At 32.0% G+C, this 24,064-nt stretch overlaps 1 protein-coding gene and 1 long non-coding RNA gene across 3 annotated transcripts; both read left to right on the top strand.

Annotated features, from left to right (window-relative positions):
* Positions 1-6,827: 6,827 nt before the first annotated feature.
* On the top strand, positions 6,828-10,798 carry LOC130820834 (uncharacterized). 2 transcript variants are annotated; one of them, XR_009045266.1, is made up of 4 exons: positions 6,828-6,962; positions 7,273-7,420; positions 8,856-9,068; positions 9,673-10,795. It is a non-coding gene; the product is annotated as an uncharacterized LOC130820834 (long non-coding RNA). The 2 variants fall into 2 exon arrangements; XR_009045267.1 differs by lacking the exon at positions 6,828-6,962 and adding an exon at positions 6,969-7,147 and having other exon boundaries at positions 9,673-10,798.
* Positions 10,799-15,033: 4,235 nt separating this feature from the next.
* On the top strand, positions 15,034-19,687 carry LOC130820833 (omega-hydroxypalmitate O-feruloyl transferase-like). The gene is made up of 5 exons (XM_057686372.1): positions 15,034-15,085; positions 15,229-15,285; positions 15,461-15,508; positions 15,720-16,181; positions 18,716-19,687. The coding sequence occupies exons 1-5, from the start codon at positions 15,083-15,085 to the stop codon at positions 19,580-19,582; spliced, it is 1,437 nt and encodes a 478-aa protein (XP_057542355.1). The 5' UTR covers positions 15,034-15,082; the 3' UTR covers positions 19,583-19,687.
* The last annotated feature ends 4,377 nt before the right edge of the window (positions 19,688-24,064 follow it).

The raw sequence follows: 24,064 nt of genomic DNA, 5'->3' as shown, positions 1-24,064 counted from the left end.
ATCCATGCGTTTGATGATATAATCTTTTGCGAGGTTATAAAATAAGTTTTGTCGTAAATAACAATTTAGTTTGGTACACTTTCTTGGGTTAAGATTTACAAGAGTATTGTTATTATAGCCAATATAAATTAATAAGTTGGAGTTAACAGATTGTCTTCAATGTCTCTAAGTGTTTAAGGTAATGTCATATTGGTTGGACTAAATTATCGCATTAGGAGTATTGTTCAAACTGGTATCGATTCAATATCTTCCTTTGAAGTTATAATTATTCCGAGATGGCTTTGGAGTTTAAGTGTTGTCAAAATCCAAGTAATTCTTGGGTTAATTGTGATTGTAGTTTTAAGCTTGCTAATTGGTCATAGCAACATTGATGTTAAGTTTCAGTGTGGCATTATTATGCTTATTGATAAATGTTTTCAAATTTATAAAACAAATGTGTTTATTTGGTAATGCATGTTCAAGTTAATTGGACCATGTAATATATTGGTTAGTTCTAAGTCAACATCTTATGCCTGTAGCGAGACTTTAATGTTATATATGTGTAGTTTATGTGTTGATGTTGTGTTTTGAATTTACTTGATTAAGTTAATCACTTTTATAAAAGTATTCCTAGAATTTAAGTACTATATTGGTTCTTTGTGATTGAGTGAGCTTTAGTTTGAGGATGCCTAAAATATGAATATTAGTCATCGACATTTAATCAATGATGAATATTTTTTGTTGGTACTTATTTAGTAACGAGAATAGCTTGTGAATCGTGATCAATTTTCAAAACTAATATAATATTCAATGTCGATAGAAATGATGAAACTGATTTTATATAAGTGATTGCTTTGAAGTGAAACGTGGTTAATTGAGTATGGGGATATACTTAATGAGTATAGTGTGGTTATAATAAAATTCAAGAGGTGTTTTTTGTAATCTAAACATTAAAGAAACGGAAACAAGTATGAAAGAAGTTTTGTAATTTCAAATTTTTTTTTTATAAACACATATGTTATAATTGTTAGTTCTAAGTTTAGCATCTTATGTCGCTGAGAGATTTAACTCCACTTGTTTCTCAAAGAAACTAATGCTAATTTATGTTATAAATTATTGTACCTTAAATGCTTTTCTTCGGACAAAGAGGTTAGGTCGTGATGGCTTACACTTCCTAAACAATATTATCGTATGAAAATATGGAATTATGATAGAATTTTCTTTTTATTTACAATAAGTTGATCCATGCATTTGATGATATAATCTTTTTCGAGGTTATTAATTAAGTTTTGTCGTAAATATCAATTGAGTTTGATACACCTTTTTGAGTTGAAATATATATAAGATTATATGTGTAGCTAGTTAAAAATGATAATAGTTGCTTATTTATTTATTAGATGTAGAGTGCTTGCTAAGAAAGTTCCTAGAGGATTCTTGAAGAAATACCTATAGGAAGGTTAACACAAATTTTTTTTTCATTATTAAAAAAAAGGGTGAGGTTTATTGGTTTATGAAGTTACAGGGACGTAACTTTGTTTTTAAAGGGGTCGAATGCGATAAAATTTTGCGTTCTTTCACGTATTTTTTTCCTATAAAATGTGTGTTATTGCAATTACTTCATGCTTGCTATTGAAAATTTAAGTTATATAATATATCTATTCAAGCTTGATTGCAATTTTATATGACTAGTTGTCCCATTTTAAGTTAAGTTCTGAGAAACAATAATAATAAAGTCATACAAGTTTGTTCTAATTACAATCAATGTTATCTTTAAAAAGAATTTATTATGCGTTATGTGCCAAAGAAAGTGTTTTTGAGACGACTGCGTGAAAATTTTTTATGTTTTTGGGTTATTCTTGCTCTAGCGTCGGAGACGAAACTTCTTTTAAAGGGGTAGTCTATAACACCTCGTCATTTTATTACGTTATTATTTATTTGTAACAATGATTTTAAGAGTTTTTTTAATGTTAATAATTATTTTGAATTGATTTATATCGATTATATATATAAATATATATATATATATATATATATATATATATATATATATATATATATATATATATATATATATATATATATATATATATGTATATGAATGCCTACATATTTATATTAAGAGTATATTTATAATTACTCAAATAATGATGTTCAAATTAAACTTATACTTGTAATTCAAAACTTTGCTAGAATATTTAAAGTTGTCTTAATTTAGGCTTGTAAGTAAATATGTAATTATATAGATGAGTTAGGATGTGGATTTAAGAAAAAGAGAAACAATAATAATAATAATAATAATAATAATAATAATAATGATGATGATGATGATGATGATGATAATAATAATAATAATAATAATAACTCTTAAACCCTTACTCCTCATTTTCCATCTCTTTCTTTCTTATTCACCTCCCTTTCCTCAACACCAAAAATCACCCACCCCCACCACCATCAGCTGCCGGCAACCGCCGCCACCAGCTGCCAACGCCAGTGGTCCCTCTCTCAAGTTGGTTGAAAGCTCTTTGTCTTTTCCATCATTCTCTCAACTGTTTTTGAGCAATTTCTAACCCAATTTGATTTTGTATGCTCTTGATAATTAATTTCTTGTTATTTAGAGTTTATACTTGTTAAATTTGAGTATGATATCTTGAATTTTTGTTATGGTTGTGAGTGATTATGGTGATTTGAAAATGCACAAGTTAGGGTTTATATTAGTATGAAAATTAAAGTAGTATGTACTACTTTTTTTTGGTTTTGATGGTGATTTATTAATTTAACAACCTTATATAAGCTTTGTGTATGTGCCATTGTAGATGAATGATGGTAGTATTAGTTATTAGTAATGGTTAGGGTTCTTGGTCACAAAAAAAAAGTGATTGTTTATTGTCATTATTATTTTTATTAATGGTGGTTTATATTCTTAATACCATTAAGAGGTGTTAGTTAATAGTGATTGTTAATTAATTTTATTTGATTACTAAGAGTTAATAATGAGCTTTTGCAGTTATTATTATAAGTCGATATTTTTTTCATTGCACTTTATTAAATTAATTGTCATTATTACTTAAACTAATCGTTGTTGTAAGTTGTATAGTCTTGGTACAAAAAAAAGGGATTCTTGATGTTGTGAGCGATATAAGTAATTTTTTTAGTCTTTATGATACTTGAATAATGTGGCGAAATAGATTCCATGTCATTACTAGCTTACTACCTTAGGTATTGTCTCTATTATATGTAATACATTATTTTATTCAATCTTATGTCTACTAATTTATAGTAATATGACAATGAAATAGATATTGTTAAGTTTTGTTCCTTAGAACATACTTTGTCCTAAATATAGGGTGAAAAGTGTATGTTGTGATTAGATTAGAATTATTGGTATAGTAGTAAGAAAATCTAGAACTGAAACTGTTGCATTTGGCTAATTAGCTTGATAGCATGAAGTAGAACTCGCTCTAATGGTAGTCGAGTACTTTCTTTTAGAGTAAGTGACTCTTATATGAGGTTAAGTAGACTTATTAGTCATACTTTAAACGTGCATAGGTGCCCAATTCACAAGAGAAGCTTGAAAATCTCATATTCAGCGGTTGTGGTAGCTTTTTGTCTTGCAGTTACAATTGCAGGTACGTGCACGCAGTAACTAACTATTCTATGCATTTTAATTTTGAATATTAACGATAACTATGATTACGCATTGTATTGGAATTGTGAAGTACAAGGAAGTGCATTAGATATGAATAACAATTGATAATGATTCCCTTGAATTTAGAGTGATGTTGATGCGTAGACTGGAAGTATTAGTAGGAAATCAGAACAACCCCCTTATGGATGAAGAAAGGCTTATGTTTACTTGAAGTCGAAACGACTCTCCTCTAATAAAAGATTAGACTATATTTACTTGGAATCGTAATGACTTCTCATTGATAGCAAGAGTATATTTGAGTTACCGGTAGATCTTGCAAACCCCATGGTTCTCATTGATAGCAAGTTTATATTTGAGTTTCCGGTGGGTCTTGCAAACCCCATGGTTCTCATTGATAGCAAGAGTATATTTGAGTTACCGGTGGGTCTTGCAAACCCCATAGTTCTCATTGATAGCAAGAGTATATTTGAGTTACCGGTGAGTCTTGCAAACCCCATGGTTCTCATGGATAACAAGTTTATATTTGAGTTACCGGTAGTCTTGCTAACCACATGGTTCTCATTGATAGCAAGAGTATATTTGAGTTACCGGTGGGTCTTGCAAACCCCATGGTCCAGAGTATATTTGAGTTACCGCTGGGTCTTGGAAACCCTAAGGATCTCATTGATAGAGAATTTATTCATTGGTACAAGATTTATAGTGAGAAGTGCCCTAAGGGTCTTGCGAACCCCAAGGGTTTTCCTTCATGCAAAGATTATGTCGAAGTTAAGATACCTTATGGGAGTTAAGAATCCCAATAATATACTATGATCATACTTACTTTCAGATAGACAAGCTTTTTAAGGTCAGATGTTAAGCAGTCCGTTGATGTCCTTGAATGAGTGGACACTATGCGTGTTTATCAGAATTTTTGTTTTTGAAAGGAGGAGTGTTAAGAATTACATTCCACTAAGGAATACATTAGTCGGGTTTGAAATGAACAAATGAGATTATGAAATATAAACGGATGATAAATGGTTACTAGTTGTGCTTAATTATGTCTTATGAAATCATATTTGTATTATTGTATAACATAATGTTATCTAGTATGTTGTCCTTATTGTATTTGGTGTTAGTTACTAACGTGTACTTGTTTGTGTTTATGTTTGTTTGTTTTATGACTTTCTATGATTGTTTTGTTAAGATACATTTTCCTTGGTGTGAAGTTGAGCAGCATGAGGATCACAGACTGGCGTACCAAGTATTTGGAGCATCTTTTGCATTTCTTTAGGGGAGTGTGGAGTGCGAAGCATAACTCGTGTTATGCAAGCGTCTTTTGATTTTGGAATTCTTATGTCTTTTGCAAACTTTGGTTGTATAGGTTTTCAATATGAGGGCTTGTGTCCTCCTTTGTATTATTTAAATTTTCCGCTGCGTAGGTTATGAGTTTGTATGGTTTTGAAGTATTTAATTTTTTTTTTAAACTCAAGAGTCGACACTAGAAACACGATGCATGCTTGTCATGATGATTTGAGGAGCCAACGATGAATCATTCCGTTGTACTACGAAATTTTAAAGGCGTTGATGCCTTGGATGAGTTTAGTTATATTATTTTATTTGATATTCCATCACGCCCTCGATTTTAGTCAAATTGCTACCGAAATTTCTACTCACATTTATAAAGTTTATTATTTTAGTTATTTTATTTTAATATAACACCCGAATTTCCTCTCATCCTTTGCGTTTTGGTTTCGTATAAGGGGTCGGAAATTCAGGGGTGTTACAGATTCTTTTGATTTACTATTGTTGACTTTGAATTCTTGTGTAATGACTCTATTGAAGATGATTATGTTTGGATATTGAATATTGTATGTGCTTTACTTCTTTAGTTTTTGTTTTTCTTTGTTGAATTTGGTTTCAATTCTGATGCAAGAAAGCCAATTCATTTAGCACTTTCTTTTTCAATATGGATTTCAAGTTCATTAATCTCATTCACTCCAAATTTTTATTTGAGGTTAAGGCATTGGCATTGTTCGGCCAGTGGGTATTGAATTTGTGAAAGAGTAGTAATAGTGAGATTTATAATTTTCGGGTTTATTTTGTTGTTTTAGTCGAATCGCAAAGGGTATTGAAGTTGAATCGATTCAATTAAATAAGTGTAGCTGAATTTAGTTAAATCGCAATGGTTATTAAAGTTGAATCAAACTTAATCACACTCAAAGTAGTTGCATCGATTTTTATGCGGATTTTTTTGCCAGTGGGTATTGAAGTTGCGTTTTCGATAATGGCTTTTGTAATTATCTTAGTGTAGTTGCATTTGTCTTTAATTTGTCATAAGAGAAATTTAAACTAATTTTAAAAAACTAACAATGTAACTTATTCCTTATGGCATAAGAGAAATTTATCAACATGTCATATGAAATATCTGACTTAATATATGACTTAATTTGTCAACTTTTTACTCAACCCACCAAAATTTAGGTCACCATTAAGAATTATTTTTGCTCTTATTTGGTCATGTGACCTTAAATTGGATCACCATTAAAGATGCCCTTAATACAATCAATCAAGCAACAGTGCATAAGCGACATTAAGCTCTATGTAGTGTTTTATTCACTGCATATTGTAGTTGGACTAATAGTAACTTAACAACACAATAATTAAGAGCTAAATCATATCATAACTATACTTAGGTTGATGTGAAACACCAAATCCAAATATCTACATAGCTATATATCAATTAAATGAGCTTCACTGATTCATGTGCGTAGGCTGGGCAACCTTCTTCTTGTTGTGTTGCTGCTATGATGCACGGCTTGACATTTTCCAAACATTAATACACATTTGATTACGCTTTGATGTTTTAAGGTTTTTTTCACTTTTTCCATCAATTAAAGGTTTGCTTGCATTTGTAAATAAAGTAAAGTCAAATTCTAATAATAAACCGATCTTTATTTGATCCGTTGAAAATAAATCCATCTATTATTTATTTTCAAATAAATCTACTTATTTCGTATATTTACTAAAAATAAACCAACTTGTTATTTATAATCATCTTAAAAGCTTATTTATACGTGAAGAATTAAAAATAAACAATATTTAAATTTATTTTCAGCAATTATATCGAATATATAGATTTATATAAAAATAATAATTGAATTTATTTTCAACGGACGACTAAAAATTGATTTATTTTTACCATTTCCCGTAGAAAAACTATGTCATTTGTTCGAATTTTGGGTTCTCTCTTTTACTATTATTTTATCTACTACAGGCCATGAATTTCTTTGTTGGCTTATGATTACTTTTGAATTTCTGATGATTTGATATAGTAGTTTTGTCGAGTCTTGCAAAAAAGGTTGGTTTCATATCTTTGAAAATTTTTGAATTATTACTCGATTTCCGATGATTTGATATAATTTTTTTGTTAATTCATTTTTTGATTTTGCCTAATTTGATGCTTTTATTCATTTCTACATCTTAATCATTTTGGTACTGATTTTGCCATTTTCCTTAGTCTATGTTGATGGATCGGATATTCAAGTATTACTTTCGATTTTCTATAATGCAATAAATTTCCTTTTTTGAATTATTGTATTATTATTGATTTTAATTTTTCTGGGTACTTGAGAAATTTTAATTTTACATGTTCAATTTCATGTTTACAGGTTTATGTAACTTGTGTATTCATTCATTGTGTTACACACGGTAATCCTTTGTGCTTCTATGATTAACCTACAACTCAGCTTGGTGGTTCGAACGACTCATCTGCGTTTTTTAAGGCCTCGACGACTAAATTATACAAGCTTGAAAATGGTACACCTTGTCTCTTCCAAAGAATTTCTTACATTTTATTTCTTGATCTTAGAAAGTGTAGAATGCAAATTTTTGATATTTTTTTGGGAAATTTGGATGATGCACTTATATAACATATGTATATTATTAATTTGTTGGAATGTTTGGATGATGCACTTTTATAGCAGTACTTGTTTGGTGCTAATGCCATAATAGAAGCACCTGTTTGGAAGACTATGGCTACTAATGCCATTATCCATTTCCTACCCGCCAGCTAAACTACCTAATAGTGAAATGATGCTTAAGATTCCGATGAATGCATATAATTGCTCCGCTCATCACTCCAACATTTGAAACAGGTTAATGCGCATTAAAGAAACTTCAACATAAATACAGTTCACTGAGAGTGAACAGACTTGAGAGCATCTTTACACACAATGCACAAAAATTATCATATCACCAAGTACACTTGGAAATTAAATATGCTTTCAAAAAGCACAATGAAAGTAGAATATAAGAAAAAGTTACAATTACCCGATAGCATTAGCACAAAAACATCCAAACTGTGCTTGTTTCCTTCTCTTCACGTGTTCTCTGGCCAATTCCATAACTTTAACCTGAGGGGTTTGTTGAACTTGAACATCCTGTCATGGTATTAAATGGCATATAATGATAAATGAGTTTTGGACCCTAAAGGATTTATGATTTCTTATCTTATATGATTTGTAAAACTACGAGTGCCACCACAAATTGCTTGGACATGAAGTAATAGCATAAATTTCTTGATGAAATTTGGACCCTAAAGGAATTATGATATTCTTATCTATTATGGTAAGTTGCTTGGAAATCATAGCTTAAATTTCTTCATGATATGATTAATTGTTTATTTCTTTGGTTATTTGGACCTCAAACTGAAATACTCATGGTGTGTGATTGGTTCTTTACTTATTTGTATGAAATTTTTTTCCTAAAAGACCATTGTCCGGGTTTTATATACGATTGATGTTCCCTTTCTATTAACCGATGACGATCTTGAGACTAATAAATAAACACTTTTATCATCAACTTATCATGTTCTTGAGGAATTATGGTAAAATCTAATTGATTATTGTTACCCTAATTTCTTTCTCTTGAACCTAAGAATTGGCACGGTTAAATTTTTGTCTAATTTTATCAAGTTGTTTGGTTTGCTTGCCGCTTATCTTATGTGTGAAAGGTGTATTTACTGCTTTAAATGAATAAATTTTCAACAAAATGCAGCTTATTTTGTTATGTAATAATTAGAAAATTTGTTCTAATTTGTCTAATTGTGGCAATAAATTGAATATATAAGTTGATAACTTGAAATTGTTTGTTGGGTTGCCCTTGGATAATGTGTTAGTAAATAACAACTTGAGTCATGAGATAGCTATATTTGCTGGTTTAATAGCCTTAAAGCTAATACATTAAATGTCAGTGTTGCAGACACACACCAAGACAGTGACTTATATATTCAAAATCAAAAACTTCTATCGGAACTTCAAAGAAAAAGAAAAGGAAAAAGTTATTTATTCAAGTATCAAATTGTAGCCGACACTCACCAACAATGACGTTAGTCTAGAGGAAAAAAGGCTCGGCAGTAGCATCATGACTGAATAACAGCAAAGCAGGCTTGCAACATGTTCAATGTGTACGTTTCTCAAAACACAATCCCCTTGAAACTCATATCTCTCTGTTTCCTTTCTGTTGTAAATTTGATGCTTGTAGTACATTGGAGTTTCTAAGCCAATATAAGAGCTCTGGGGGCTCACTGCTCTTCTATACATGATACTAGCATTCCATTCTATTTCTCTTTATTCTCTCTTTGCTTCTGTCTGTTCTGGTCTTCGTCTCTTCTATAATCCGCATTTGCCTCTCCTCTTCTTCCCTCTGTCTCTAATCTCTATCTTGCTTGGTTCTAAACAGCAAACACACCATGATAAAATTGTGTTGTTATATCAATGTTTGTGTTTCATACAACCTAACTTGCACTGAAAATATGCAATTTGTTGGCAATAACCGCATAGTGATTCTTTCTTGTCCGATCCTGGACATTCTATTTGTTTATTGCATTTTTGTGACTACCAAAATTTCCACTTTGTTGAAGTGCCAGTGAGGTGCCTACTTGTTTGCAATTACTGCAAAATATATTTTCATTTATCAGTACCATTTTATTTGTAGTTACCAATTCATTTTCTATGCGAATAAATTTAATTGTGAAAGATCTGAAGGATTTGTTTGTTCATTCATTTCAGAGTAACTTATCAACTATCGTGGAAGTAAACACAAACTTTCCAAATGGCAGTTTTTAGTGGCAAACAGGCTAAAGTGCCCCGTCTCTTGTGAAATGCAAACACTTCAGCAGCCAATTTCATTTTCAAGGTTTTTTCAGCCATCATTACAAAACTCACAATCGATGCAGGGGAGCCCGCAAATCTCCAGGGAAATTGATTCTCAGTTGCACGCATCATTGCACTCAAATCGAACAGTAGTATTGTAGAGCAGCAGCATGATCATAAGGTTTTCTTTAATCATGTTATCACATAATTTGTTGTATTTCTTAGATGTTTAGACTTCAATGTTGTTTGATGTTGGGACCACTGAACTGGCAGCTGATAATTTTTTAGATCTGTGTAGTTGATTGTGTGGCTATTGAAGTAATAGACTACAAATTAGAAAGGGAAGATGGGGAGGAGTATTCATATGGTAGTTGCATGACCTTCATGGCTGCTATATTAGTATGTTTAAAAAATTTGATTATTGTATGTTTAACAACAGTCGTGCTCGACAATGACAACAATAGCCCAACAGCAAAGGCAGCAAATACAGATTGGTTGCATTTAGCTTTATTTAGACAATGACATCAATGAAAGAATACCACCACCAGGCAGCAGTCCAATAGTGATGACAGGAGCATGAAGTGAAACAATACAGATTGGACTTCATATGTGATCATGGTGACTAGAATTTAGTTGCATTTACTACAGTCAAGCATGCTACCTTAGCTTTATTTGCAACTGAGTTATAGTTATGCATGCTACCTTACGTGAAATAATACATGTTTTCCTTATTCAAACATCTGTTTGTTTTGGTAACTTAGATGTAGTCAAATTTTTATTGACATATCTGAATGCTAAATGCAATGAATGGTACTAAGCGTTGAAATATTTTTTAGTCCAACATCGAATAATAGCCTATGACTTCCCTTTCTTTTTGTCAACAAGCCACTTTTTTTATACTTTTTTTTTATTATTGATGTTAATGTACTGTTTAATTTGGTACTCTTATACATTTGGTCACTGATCAACTGTGGATATTGGTATTGAAAGCATTAATTTATAAATGTTCCATTCAATTAAAGTTATATTTATATTTATATTTAAATTGGTTGGTTTCTTAAACAATCTAGCTATGTTTTATAGTTGAACATATAAAACGTTCAATATGTTTTCATACCTATTTTTATGTTGTTGCATATTACTACCTATACATCTTGAGCTCTTGCATTATTCATACCTTTGTAACACATTGACATTTTAATATTTTATTCATATTTTAATTGAAGGATTGAAGTTGTTTTTAATGGTGGAAAGAAGAGGGAGAGTTTCGTGTCTTTAGGGCACCGAATGTATTGTGGGTAAATTGAGGAAGGAGGAAGAAGACTGTAACACCCCGAGATTTTCTGACGTCATTAATTAATATTTTAATAACTTTTGGGCATTTTATAATTATGTTAAATTAATTTAGAAGTAGTTTTAATAAACCACTTTCATATACGAATTTAAATATTAACATATATTTATTTTAAAAATACAATCACGATTTCTAAAATAAAGAGGTTCAAAATTAAGATTATTATTTTATTAAATTTGTGAGTACACGAAGGTCCCTTGCAAAAAGATGAATATAGATCAATAAATAACTAAATAAATAATAATAATAATAATAATAATAATAATAATAATAACTATGATAAAAAGGGCACGAAACCCTCGTTGCTTCCCACTAGCCGTCACTCCCTTCACTCTTCCTCCTTCTTTCTCTCCTTTCCCTCTTGCTGTGCCGCCAGCAGCTGGTCCCAATCAGCCACCCACGAGCAACCACCTGCACAGCTGTGTTATCTCCTCCCTCGAGCAACAAGCAGCAGCCCAGACACTGACAATAGGCTGTGTCTCTTCTTCCCCCTCAGCGGCAGGCGCACCGAAGGACTCCACCAGCAGTTCGGATACTGTACTGCCAGCACGGGACAGTCCGTGTGACTTCTTCTCCCCAATTCGCACAGTGAGTCACCACCACTACAAAAACCACCTGCCTCCTTGTCCATCTCCTAGTTTCACCTTTGTGAGCCATCTCTTCTCTTTTCTCTAATTAATTTTCTAGTTTTATTTGGAGTTTTATTAAGTGTATTGAGTTTGATGTTGATTTTGTGTTAAGTTCTTTGAATCTTTTTGTGGGTAAGAATTTGATTGATGAATTAAACATGTTTATGACTTAGGGTTTGAAGTGTGATTTGAAATTATGGGTTGTGTGTTGATTTTGTATTAGTTTCTTAAAATCTTAGTATGGGTAGTAATTAAATATGTTATCTTTGAACACGAAACGATTAGGGCTTGGATTTAGAGATGAATTACTAATGATGTGTGTTTTATACTATATTTTAGTGATGATTGATTAATAACTTTAAAAGTTGTTTTAAGAATTGGTCGATTGGTTATTTTGTGAATAATTAGTAACGGTGATGATGTTAGTTGACTATGAAAGTGATTTTGATTGATTAAATTGGGAATAATAGTTACTAATTGTTGTGGTTTGATTGTTGTGAATTACAAATACCCTTATTAGGTTGTTATTAAAGTTATAGATACATGATATTAGTAAGCCAAGACCATAATATCAACTTCTCGTCGATGGTTGCTAAAGTAATTTGTCGTGTTGTTTGACTATATTTCATAGCTTTGGAGAATGTAACAAATGATATCCCAGTACGACAACTCTAAGATTTGCCGTATCGTTATATTAATGTTATATTAAAAGTGTAAGATTTAGTTGTGATTAGTTATTTTTGGGTAACGCGAGCCGATATGCTCAAAATTAGTTAATGTAAAGAAACGATTCACACATACTTCTGCTTTAAATTGATCGAAAGATTTATGTTGTGTTGAGTTAATGATTTTGACTTGTATTGAATGAGTTTGTGCGCGTGCTAGAGTAATCGGAAACTCATGTTGAATGGGCGATAGCGGTTACTTTGGTACTTAGTTTGGTATGGCAAAGTAGTTAAGGGAACTTATTATTTCTACTCATAACTTATATAGATGCCCATTTTGTAAGAGGAAAGTAGAGCCTTAGTTGAGTGATTTTGTGACTTTTGATCGTGCAATGACGCTTACAGGTATGTAAGCGCAGTAACTAACCCTTATATGCAATTTGCTTTAAGACATTATTGTTTATTGTGATAATATGCATTGCATTGAAACTATGAGATACTAGTGAGTACACCTTTACATGAAGAGCTATCGACTATGAAATCCTTGCGCTTAGAATAGTTTAGAGAATGAGAGTGTTAATAGAAGGCGAGAACTACCCCTTATCTATTTAAGAATTGGATTATGCCTTACTTGGAGTTAGAATGACTCCTTTAGAGGTGAATTTCATATTTTGATGAGTAGCTCAGTGGGTTTTGGCGTGCTGTTATCCATGGGCGCTCATTATTAGTCGAAAGTGGATGTGGAAGTTATTCCCATCTGAAAGTATTAGATTATGATTAGCTGGCGTGACTCAACTGGATTATGTTCGGTTGATTTATTAGTCCCCTAGGTGAGGTTCGAAGGGACCACCGTAAAGGGGGTATGAGCATGCTTGGGTCACTGGGCGCCGGATGGCCGATACCGCCCCTTGACCGAGGTGTTACCATGCGGGCCTTGCAAACCCCAATATGGTGGCCTCTTCACTGGTTTAGAACCCCAGTGTGTTAGTTTTTCCCGAGGGTAGGACCCGAGAGGGTCAGCTGGAGGGGGAATGAGCTCGTACTTTGCCATGGGCGCCGGATGGCCGATAATGCCCTTGGCCGTGTCACTATGCCAGGAAGTAGAGAAAGATCCACTGATAGAAAGTTATTCAGTGATAGAAAATTTTTTCATTGATCGAAAGTTATTTAATGATAGAAGGTTCATTCTTTGATAGAAAGCTTACACATTGATAGAAAGTTTACTTTTTGATAGAATATTTACTCATCGATAGAACATCTACTTATTGATAGAATAGTTTATGCTAGTGAGAAGTGTGCCTAAGTTAAGTTACTTCAAGGGTATTGCAGACTTTGATCACACTTACCTTAAGATAGACAAGCTCTATAAGGTCATGTGTTAGGTATCTGTTAATGCCTTGATGAGTTGATACTATACGTGTTTTGCAAGAGTTTATGTTTAAAAAGAGGAGCGTGAAGACCTGCATTCTACCCAAGAACACAAGGTTGGGGTTGGAAAGCACGTAATGAAATTAAGAGGTATAAGTGGCCGATAAACGGTTACTATCTGTGCTTGCGTTTTATGAAATCATCTTATGTTGTTTTATGACATAATGTTATCTAGTAGTTAGCCTTATTATATTTGATGCCAGTTACTGACATGTACGTGTTTGTGTTTATGTTTGTTTGTTAATGACCTTCTATGATTGTCCTGCTATGACACATTGGCCTTTGGTCTAATGTCGAGCAGCAGGAGGATCATAGACAGGTGTAGCAGGTACTGGAGCTTCTTTTTCATTGCATTGCATTTCGGGAGAGTGATGAGGGCGAAGCATAACCTGTGTCATACCGCTATCTTTCGATTTTGTAGCTCTTGTTATCTTTTGTAAACTTGAGTTGTATATGTTTTGTTATGAGGCATTGTGTCCTCCCTTGTATATTTGTATTTCCGCTGCGTAGTTTATAATTCTGTATGGTTTTAAGGAGTTAAGTCTTTTTAAAACGCAAACGTCAGCACTGGAACCACGATCCATGCTTTGCATGTTAATTTGAGAAGCCGGTGACAAATCATTCCGCCGTGACATAGTTTTGATAGGCCGTTGGTGCCTTTACTTTATTAGCTTCTAAATAATTTTTGTTTTTCTACAAAGGCGCACAATTTTAAGGCAGATGCTGCCGAAATTTCCACTCATTTTTTTTTAAGTTAATATTTAACATTCATCCAAATTCTCTTCCTTTTCTTTTATGTAACACCCGAATTTTCTCCCGTCCTTTACGGTTTTGGTTTCATTAAGCGGAAATTCTGGGGTGTTACAAAGACTGTTGTATTTAGGGTCGCAATAACTCCCTGTTACTAACAGCGACTTCCCCTTTGACTAATCAAACCTTATTTCGCTCTTAGTAACAGCGACAACGTGTTGACTTAAAAATTCCAGCAACTTTAAACTCGCTGTTAGTAACAGCGATTATGTACCATGCCTAACTTTGGAGCCAAAGACGCTTATTTTGGAAATAAAGTTTGAACGAATCTTATTTTCTGACCTAAGTTAATAAAATGTCTTATTTTTTTCAAATTTTCGCAAACATCCCATATTATCCTATATATATCTCTCCCATACAACCAAAACTTCATGACTTTTTGAATCTTCACGTTACTTACACATTCTCTCTACTTCTCCACTCAAGGAAAGACAATCAACATGGTTAGTCATAATGCATCTCAACACCCCCTTACTATCCTACCTCTCTTTCTTTTTTATTTAAATGAAATCACTTATGAAACACAAAATTATATGCATAAATAATTTTGAAATATGTTAAAAATATTTGTGTTGGGTCTATCTAGGTTCAAGAAAATGGAGCAAATCCAACGATTAAACCAACTAATGGACATGTATTTGAGGTAAATGTGATGGTTACTCAATTCATCTCAAAACCATCTCCCTAACATAATACCTTTCTTTTCCTTTTTTTTTTCCAAGAAATCACTTATGAATTAAGCACAAATAAAATAGTTCTATGTAACAAATTTTTTAATATATGTAGTTTTCATTTTTTTTTTTGTTGGGTTTATATAGGTTCAAGAAAATGGAACAACCAAGTCAATGAAATTGTGCAATGGAAAGGTATTTGAGCTAAAAGTTAAGAAGTGTGTGAACCAATATAATAGTTTAGTCATGCATTTCAAAACCATCTCACTAACATAATTATACCATTCCTTTCTTTTTTTTTTTTTTACTTTTTAATTTTGTATGGTCACTTGTGAGTTGTGACATAGAAAAATATATGTAAAAATAATTTTAAAAAATCTAAATTTATTTTGTTGGGTTTATTTAGGGTCAAGAAAATAGAGCAAACAACGGGCATACATTTGAGCTAAAAGTGAAGCAAGTAGGTGAACCAACAATTGTTCAACCTTTTAAGAAGACACCAAAAGGTTTATACTTTCTATCAAATTTAGACCAAAATATAGCAGTAAGTGTGCGTACAATTTATTGCTTCATGTCAAAAGAAGAAAAGGGAAATGAGTTTGCTCCAAAAGTGTTAAAAGATGCACTTTCTAAGGTGTTGGTTCATTACTACCCATTGGCTGGACGGCTAACTATTAGCCCACAAGGGAAGCTCATCATCAACTGCGACGGAGAAACTGACGGCGCGGTGTTCGTTGAGGCGGAGGCTGATTGTGACATGGATGAGATTGGTGATACTACTAAGCCTCATCTTCTTACAATTGGAAACCTCGTTTATGAATTCCCTGCTGCTAAAAACTTGCTTGATATTCCTCCTCTTATTGCTCAGGTAGGTCTAATTACTAACACTCCTAACTCATTTTTTCATGTTTCACAACGAGATATTTTTGCTGTTACTCCTTTTTTCATCGGAAAGTTGTAAAGATTTGGGTAGCATTAATTGCTATACATATAAAATTTAACCATTAATTGCTAGATTTGAGTACAGATTTAAGTGTCCAAATATTATGTAAAATTAAAATTTTGTAAAAAACTGATATTATAAAATTACAATAATAATTAAATTCACTTGATTTTTTTTTATACCTATACATAAAGTTTATCATTTGATGATGGGAATTATTATGCAAGTGTAATACATAGTAGTATAGAACACGTAGATTAGTTTTAAAATTCTGTGTTAAAATTTAATATATAAAAGAGTTAATTATATGAGAGCTTTTGAATTCTAAAATGCAAATTCAAAGTAATCGAAAATATTTATTTTCATCTAATTTAAAGTAATTATTTTATAAAAGACGTATGTGGTCTACAGTCTAGTACTATGATATGTTAAGTAAACAAAATAAGCATAGTTAAGGACAGGTAAACCATTACACTTAAATGAAGAAGATAAATGAGACAAGTGTATACAATTGATCAATGTATTTTATTAATTAATTACTTTAAGATTATGAGTAATTTATTTTGTGATTTTTTAGTGATTATTTTAAGATTGTATGTAATCACTTTAAGATTATGAATGGTCACTGTGAGATTGCAAGTGAAAACTTTAAGATTATAAGTGATTATTTTACGGTTATAAGTAATCATTTTAAGATTATAAAAAGTGCTTATTTTCAATTATAATTACTCACTTTAAGATTGTAAATAATCACTTGAAGATTATAAGTACTTCATAGTTATAAGTGACTAACTGACTATTTGAATATTATAAATAATGATCATTTTTAGATTATAATTATTCACTTTAAGATTATAAGTGATCAATTTAAGGTTATTTACTCTAAGACTATAAACAATGATCTTTTTAAAATTGTAAGTGATCACTTTAATGTTATAATTGGTCATAACTTTATGATTATAAGGGATCACCTTAAATTGTAGGTAATCGCTTTAATATTATAATGGGTCACTTTAAAATTGTAAGTGAACACCTATAGACTATAAGTGAACACGAGTGTAATTTAGATGACAACAAATATCCTGTGTGGCGGCCGCATACGTACGATCACTCATAGGTTCAATCATAATTTTGAATTTGCCATTTTAAAGCTTAAATTGGACATTTTGGATCTTGAAATATGCATTTTAAGTCTTTGATTTGACAAACTTTAAACCATTTGAATAGACATTCTAAGTCTTGAAATAGATATTTTATAATTGGAGTAGGTAATTAAAATTAAAAATTAAGGGTTGGAATAAGGGTTTTGAGAGTTAGAATTTGCATTATAAGTCGTGGAATGGGTGTTTTATGGTTGAAGTCAATAACTAATTAAAAATTAAATTAAGCCTCTGGAGAAAAAAGATTGAGGCTTGAAATAGGGGTTTAAGTGTTAGATTTTGCTTTTTAAGTTTTGAAATTGGTGTTTCAAGGTTTGTATTAGACAAGTATAAATTTTTTTTGGTCGCACGCATGAGGCGGCCGCATACAAGTTTTTATATTTAGATGAAGGTGAATAAGAAAACTTAATGTATGTGTTAATGTTAGGGCTAAGCAAAGTTCGGTCTAAACCGTAAACCAAATAAGAACAAACCATAATTTAATAATTTGGTCACGTCTACGATTTAAATGGTTTCGTCTGGTCTAATTTTTTGAAATTTATGGTTACCGATGTGGTCCTAGTTTTTTTAAGCTTTAGACCAAATCAAACCAAAAATGCTGAGTAGATTATGGAATGAAATACTCGATCCTAATATTGCATACCTCAATATAATGTTAAGCTCAGATTTAATATTCATAGTAATATACATTGCACTTCTAAAAATAATTCGATCACCAAATTTGAACTGAGACCCAAAAATATAAATTAAAATTATTAAATATTGAGTAAGATACATTTTAATATTGAGTGCAACTTAAACTTATTAAATATTGAGATATGACAAAGACAATGATTATACGTTAAGTTTGTGTTAGGTTTTACATACTTTATGTTTCCGTCTATTACTTCAATTGATTTTTGTCCAATAAAAACTTATGTTTTATATTTTTTCATTTTACGTAATTCATGTTTTTGTCCATTATAATTGATTTAAGTACATAATTTGTATTAAGTTTTATATAATTATGAATTATCATATGTAAATGTTAATCATAAATTAGGTAGATTCAATTAAAGATGCGAAATATTTGCATAAGCAATTACATTATGTATAATTATTGAAAAGCAAAAATTTGTTGATGAGACCGGACCGAATCGTTTTACAAAGGTCTAGCTGGTCTAGTATAATTTGTTTAATGGTCTGGTCTTGTTTGAAAAATTTTATTATCTGATCTAATTTTATTGTTAAACCAGACAAAACCGAACTATGTGCATCCCTAGATTTAATATAATTAGCGTTTGCATTAAATATTAATAGGTGACAAAATTTAAGTGTGGAGGATTCGCACTAGGGCTGTGCGTGAATCATTGCATGTTTGATGGAATTGCAGCCATGGAATTCGTTAACTCATGGGGTGAAATTGCACGGGGTTTGACCCCAAACACTACCCCGTTTCTAGACCGAACAATCCTAAAAGCACGCGACCCTCCAAAGGTGGAGTTCCAACACCAAGAATTCGACGAAATCCAAGACATTTCTGGCAGTGTGCCCACCAATCAATACCGAGAGGAAATGCAATATCGATCCTTCTGCTTCGAAGCGAAACACTTGGAAAGGCTTAAGGCGAAGGCGATACAAGACGGAAACCTAAAGAAATGCACTTCGTTTGAAGCACTCTCTGCATTTGTCTGGAGGGCAAGAACCAAAGCACTTCAAATGAAACTAAATCAAAAGACAAAGTTGTTGTTTGCAGTTGATGGAAGATCCAAATTTAAGCCTACATTACCAAAAGGGTATTTTGGAAATGGAATTGTATTAACTAATTCAATTTGTCATGCCGGTGAGTTAATCGAAAATAATCTCTGCTACGGAGTACACTTAGTCCAAAATGCCATTAAGATGGTTACGGATAATTATATGAGGTCGGCTATTGATTACTTTGAAATGACGAGGGCAAGACCATCTTTAAGCTCCACTCTTTTGATTACAACATGGTCAAGACTGTCTTTCCATACAACTGATTTCGGATGGGGAGAACCTGTTTTAACTGCCCCTGTTGCGTTACCTGATAAACAAGCTGTTTTGTTTTTGGCTCATGGAAATGACACCAAATCTATCAATGTGCTCGTAGGCTTGCCTGCTTTTGCCATGGAATCTTTTCAAGAACAAATTAAAGAGATCTAGTTTTTTTTTTTTTTTTTTTTTTTTTTTTTTGTCTAATTTCAATTATCGAAATTGTATTTGAACTGGCCACTGGGGGGATTATGTACGAGTATTTTGCTACAATTTTATAATGTTATTTGGTCTATCATTACTTTGATAGTCTACCAAGAATGGGGTCACTCAGCAATGCTTTCCATAATTGTCTAAATTGTTAGTCGCTAAAGCTCTAAAAGGTATAATGTGCATATTTATAGCCTATAGATGGATTATTGAATCATTGTCATGGTCGTCTATCAACATGTGTAAAGTGGTTTAAAATATATATAATTAATATAATTATTTTAGATTGGAATGATGAAAATATTAAAAAACAAATTTGAAAACAATACATGGCCACAAACTTAAACAGACAACCTTGCTCATTGAGACTTTTTCAAATCATCAACTCAAATTTCTCATAAATTCTTCTCACGAACCTAAAGGTGTGTTAATTAGATCCAACTTAACCGTAATTCTTTCTAACTTTGACCTACATTTAAATTTCACATCGTGGTTGTATAACCATGCCTTTGTGAGAAGATTCTATAATTACTAGAACTTTTCTTATTCAACAGTATTTGGTGCTATTAACTTTATTCAACTACCTCCTAAAAATTATGAAAATTTGAAGTAAATAAGCTTAAAAATAATTCTCAAAACAAACTTTGGAAAAACATAAATTCCAAAATAAGCGCCCATAACCCAAACCTCAGGTTATGAGTTTGTTCGTTGTTAGTAACAGCAAACAGATACTTTGGTCAAAAAAAGTTAATAAGTTTGTTCGCTGTTAGTAATAGCAAACAAAGACTTTGGTCAAAAATAACAAAAATCTTTGCTCGCTGTTAGTAACACCGAACAATGACTTTGACTTTTGGGACAAAACTCTTTGTTTCCTGTTACAAACAGCGAACAGCCACGGGCTATATTGTGAACCAGCAGCTTCATTCTTCTTCATTTCCCCATTATCCTAACCCTAATTTAAGAGTTCCTTTTCAATTCTCTCATTTAACTCTCCTTCATCCTCTTAAAATCACTCTTCCTTCTTGCCTCCTAGCACTATTAAAGTTATATTAAAGCTACTTCGGTTGCTCCAAGGTAAAATTAACTTTAATTAAATTATTTTTATGGTTAATTTAGGGTTTATTAGGGGTTTTGTTTAATAAAATGTTTTCATCCAAATGTAGATTACTCATTTGCAATTTACTACCACTCAACCTCATCCTCAGCTGATTAAATTACTAATTTATTGGTTTTAGTACTTAATTTTATATATCTTTGAAGTATTAAAAATTTTTCATGATTGATTTAGGGTTTATTTAGGGTTTAATAAGTTATTTTCATCCAAATTTATGTTACATAATTCTTTTGTACTTGTATTCTTTTGAACTTGAAGAAGATTTTGATTTTTTATGTATACTTATAGAAATAGCATCATTTCGTGTGACTATTATGTTTTTGAAATGGTTCAATTTGATCAAGTAGTAGGAATGTTGAGTATGTTGAGTGTAGACGTAAACTATTTGTATGTAACTCGAACATGGATTTGAATGAGTTTTAATATGTTCTAAGATTGGAATTGACTCCACAACAAGTACCATAAATATATGTTTTGAATACGCTATGAGCAGACAATTATTAGCCTATCCCACTAAGGATGATGAGGCTTTAGAGGCTATGTGGGAGCATTCAAAATCTAACCCTATTTTCTCTTTGGAGTTATACATAGAAGAGGAAATCCTTCTCCAATTCCTATGCCTATACCTATGTTAACTCAAGAAACTCAAAATCTCGTTATTCATTCCCCATCTTGTACTCCTTGTGAACCCTCTCCAATGTAAGTTTCAAATGATGCAAGGGTTAACTTAGGAAGAAGATATAAGAAGGTACCTTGGGATAATGATAATGTGAGTACTGACTTTGTTGATGATCCTTTTGAGGATGATGCGGATGTGGATGAGGATGCCCTAACCACTAACATAACTCTAAGCAACATTCCTATAATCGTTGCTCCTACACCTTATGCTTTAGTTCTGTGATACCCCGAATTTATCTATAAAAAGGATTGATAAAACTACTCATATCAACAATGTGCGTCTTTTTTTCATGGGAGCCCATTTGTAAGAACTCCACAGTTAAGTGTGCTTGGTGTGGAGAAATCTTAGGATGGGTGACCTCCTTGGAAGTTTTCCTAGGTGCGCATGAGTGAGGCCAAAGTGCGCTGGAAAGACTTGTGTTGGTCTGTGGGGCCAGTCTACAGTCTCTATACAGTCTCTATGAGTAGTCATCAGCGGTCCGTTGGGCCGGGGTGTTACAAGTTCCCCCCTAGATGAACATGTTGAGGACTACTCTTTGAGGTCTTGGGCTTGTGATACCATTTACACCAAAAAAGGGGAGTCTAAAAAGGGTATGATGTTTGTTAATGGAATCTTTGTTGGAAGCTGTTAGAGTGTATCATATTCGTAGAAAGATAGAGCATAGAACTGAGACTTCTAACCAAATTGTCCTTACCATGAATTGTAAGAGGGGATGTTCATGGAAACTAAGGACTAGGCTTAATTCTTATTCATCTTAAAAGTCGCTCCAATCACAACCATATTCGACTTCATGACCACAATGACAATGTTCTTCCATTGAATGGGAGTTTGACGTATACTAATAAAATAACATAATAACATTTTACTAAATAATTCAATATTATAAACCTTAAAAATGAACATAAATTATAACATTTGATTATTTTTTAATGGAGTTCGGAGAGATTGTAACAAGGTGGGTGCATTATAAAACATAGATTAACGGCTATTTTTTAATTTACAAAGGCTAGTTTTATAAATAAAACAAAATGTCAATTAAAGTCAACAGTCTTATTTGTTGTTGGTAACAGCTAACAGAAGGTGACCTAGCCGAGCAAGGTTAAAGTTATTACTAACAGCAAATAAAGGATTAATTCGGTTAGACCAGAACTCCCTCTATTCGATATTAGTAGCCTCGAACAAAGAGCTTGAGTTTTTTTAACCAGTAACAGTGAACAAAGCCAAAGTTTTGAGCAGCAAAACGCATTTGTCGAAAAATAAATTTTCTCAGCTTAATTTGAATTTTTTTTTTTTTTTTTTCAAAATAAGCTTAGTTCAAATTCTCAAAAAGTATCAGGAGAATCTTGGCGAGCATTGTGTGGTGGCGTCACACTCCTGGATGAATATGAGCCCACTAATAAATATTGTTCTTTTTGATGCTTCCCCACAAGATTCTATTTTGATACATGAACTTTCTCTAAGATTTTTGTTATTTACATCAATAATTAAGAATAAATTACTCCTCAATTTCAATAAAATTGCTAAAATTCCACAGTGATACTAAAAGGACGAAGTATTGTTTTTATTCTGAGGTGGACATCTTAACCTGATAAAATGAAGACAACGGAAGCCATTGATCTACTTCTAGTATTAGTGATGATCCATACAGTGATGGCCCAGTATTTATGAAAATTGGAAAAACATAAGTGAAAAAATAAAAAAAATAACAAAATAAATTAAGAATCAAACTTATTCCAAAAGTAAGCGTGAATTTTCCAAACCTGAAGTTTGGGGCTGTTCGCCGTTAGTAACTGCGAACAGTTAGTAACTGCGAACAGGTCAAAAAAGACAAAATAGTTGTTCGCACTTACTAACTGCGAACAGAAAAAAAAAAAAAAGAAATAAAATTTTTTTTTAGGTCAAATAGCTATTCGCTGTTAGTAGGTGCGAACAACTATTTTGTCTTTTTTGACTTGTTCGCAGTTACTAACTACGAACAACCCCAAACCTCAGGTTTGGGAAATTCACGCTTACTTTTGGAATAAGTTTGATTCTTAGTTTATTTTGTTATTTTTTTTTTATTTTTTCACTTAAGTTTTTCCAATTTTCCGGTAGTTATTTCGTTTTATTTTTTCACGATGATGCTCTCATATGAAAATTTAAAACAAATAAGTAATTTTAACAAAAGAAATGAAAAAATGAGCTTCGGATAAACTTATTTTTAAAAATAAGCGTCTTCGAGTCCAAACTATGTTCGCAGTTACTAATAGCGAACAACAAGATTGGTTAAAATTGTTTAACTGCGAACAAAAAAGAGACAATGTTGTAACGTTTGATGGACAAAAAAAATAAAATCATGTTAGTTCCTAACTGCAAACAAACATGGTTCCCAATTTTTTTTGTCTCATTTAACATTATGGCATTGTCTTCCTTTTGTTCGTAGTTAATAACTGCAAATAAACAATTTTGACTTTTTTGATCAATTTTTTTGTTCGTTGTTAGTAACTGCGAGCATATCTCACCTTAACCTCGGACATAGAAACGCTTATTTCTAAAGTTAAGTTTACCAGAAGCTTAATTTTTTATTTTTAAATTACTTATTTTTTTTAAATTTACGCTCTCGTACTTACCAGGACCGGAACACTGGGTTATCTGTACAAGGAGGGGATGA

This window comes from Amaranthus tricolor, chromosome 8, assembly GCF_026212465.1.
Source record: "Amaranthus tricolor cultivar Red isolate AtriRed21 chromosome 8, ASM2621246v1, whole genome shotgun sequence".
Lineage (NCBI taxonomy): Eukaryota > Viridiplantae > Streptophyta > Magnoliopsida > Caryophyllales > Amaranthaceae > Amaranthus > Amaranthus tricolor.
This window is presented reverse-complemented; position numbering and strand designations above follow the sequence as displayed.

What these genes read in the sequence shown, in the direction of transcription:
- LOC130820833 (XM_057686372.1), top strand. An exon ending in CTAATGGACATGTATTTGAG is followed by an intron (nt 15,286 to 15,460) that starts GTAAATGTGATG and finishes GGGTTTATATAG; the next exon opens with GTTCAAGAAAATGGAACAAC. An exon ending in TTCCTCCTCTTATTGCTCAG is followed by an intron (nt 16,182 to 18,715) that starts GTAGGTCTAATT and finishes AAATATTAATAG; the next exon opens with GTGACAAAATTTAAGTGTGG.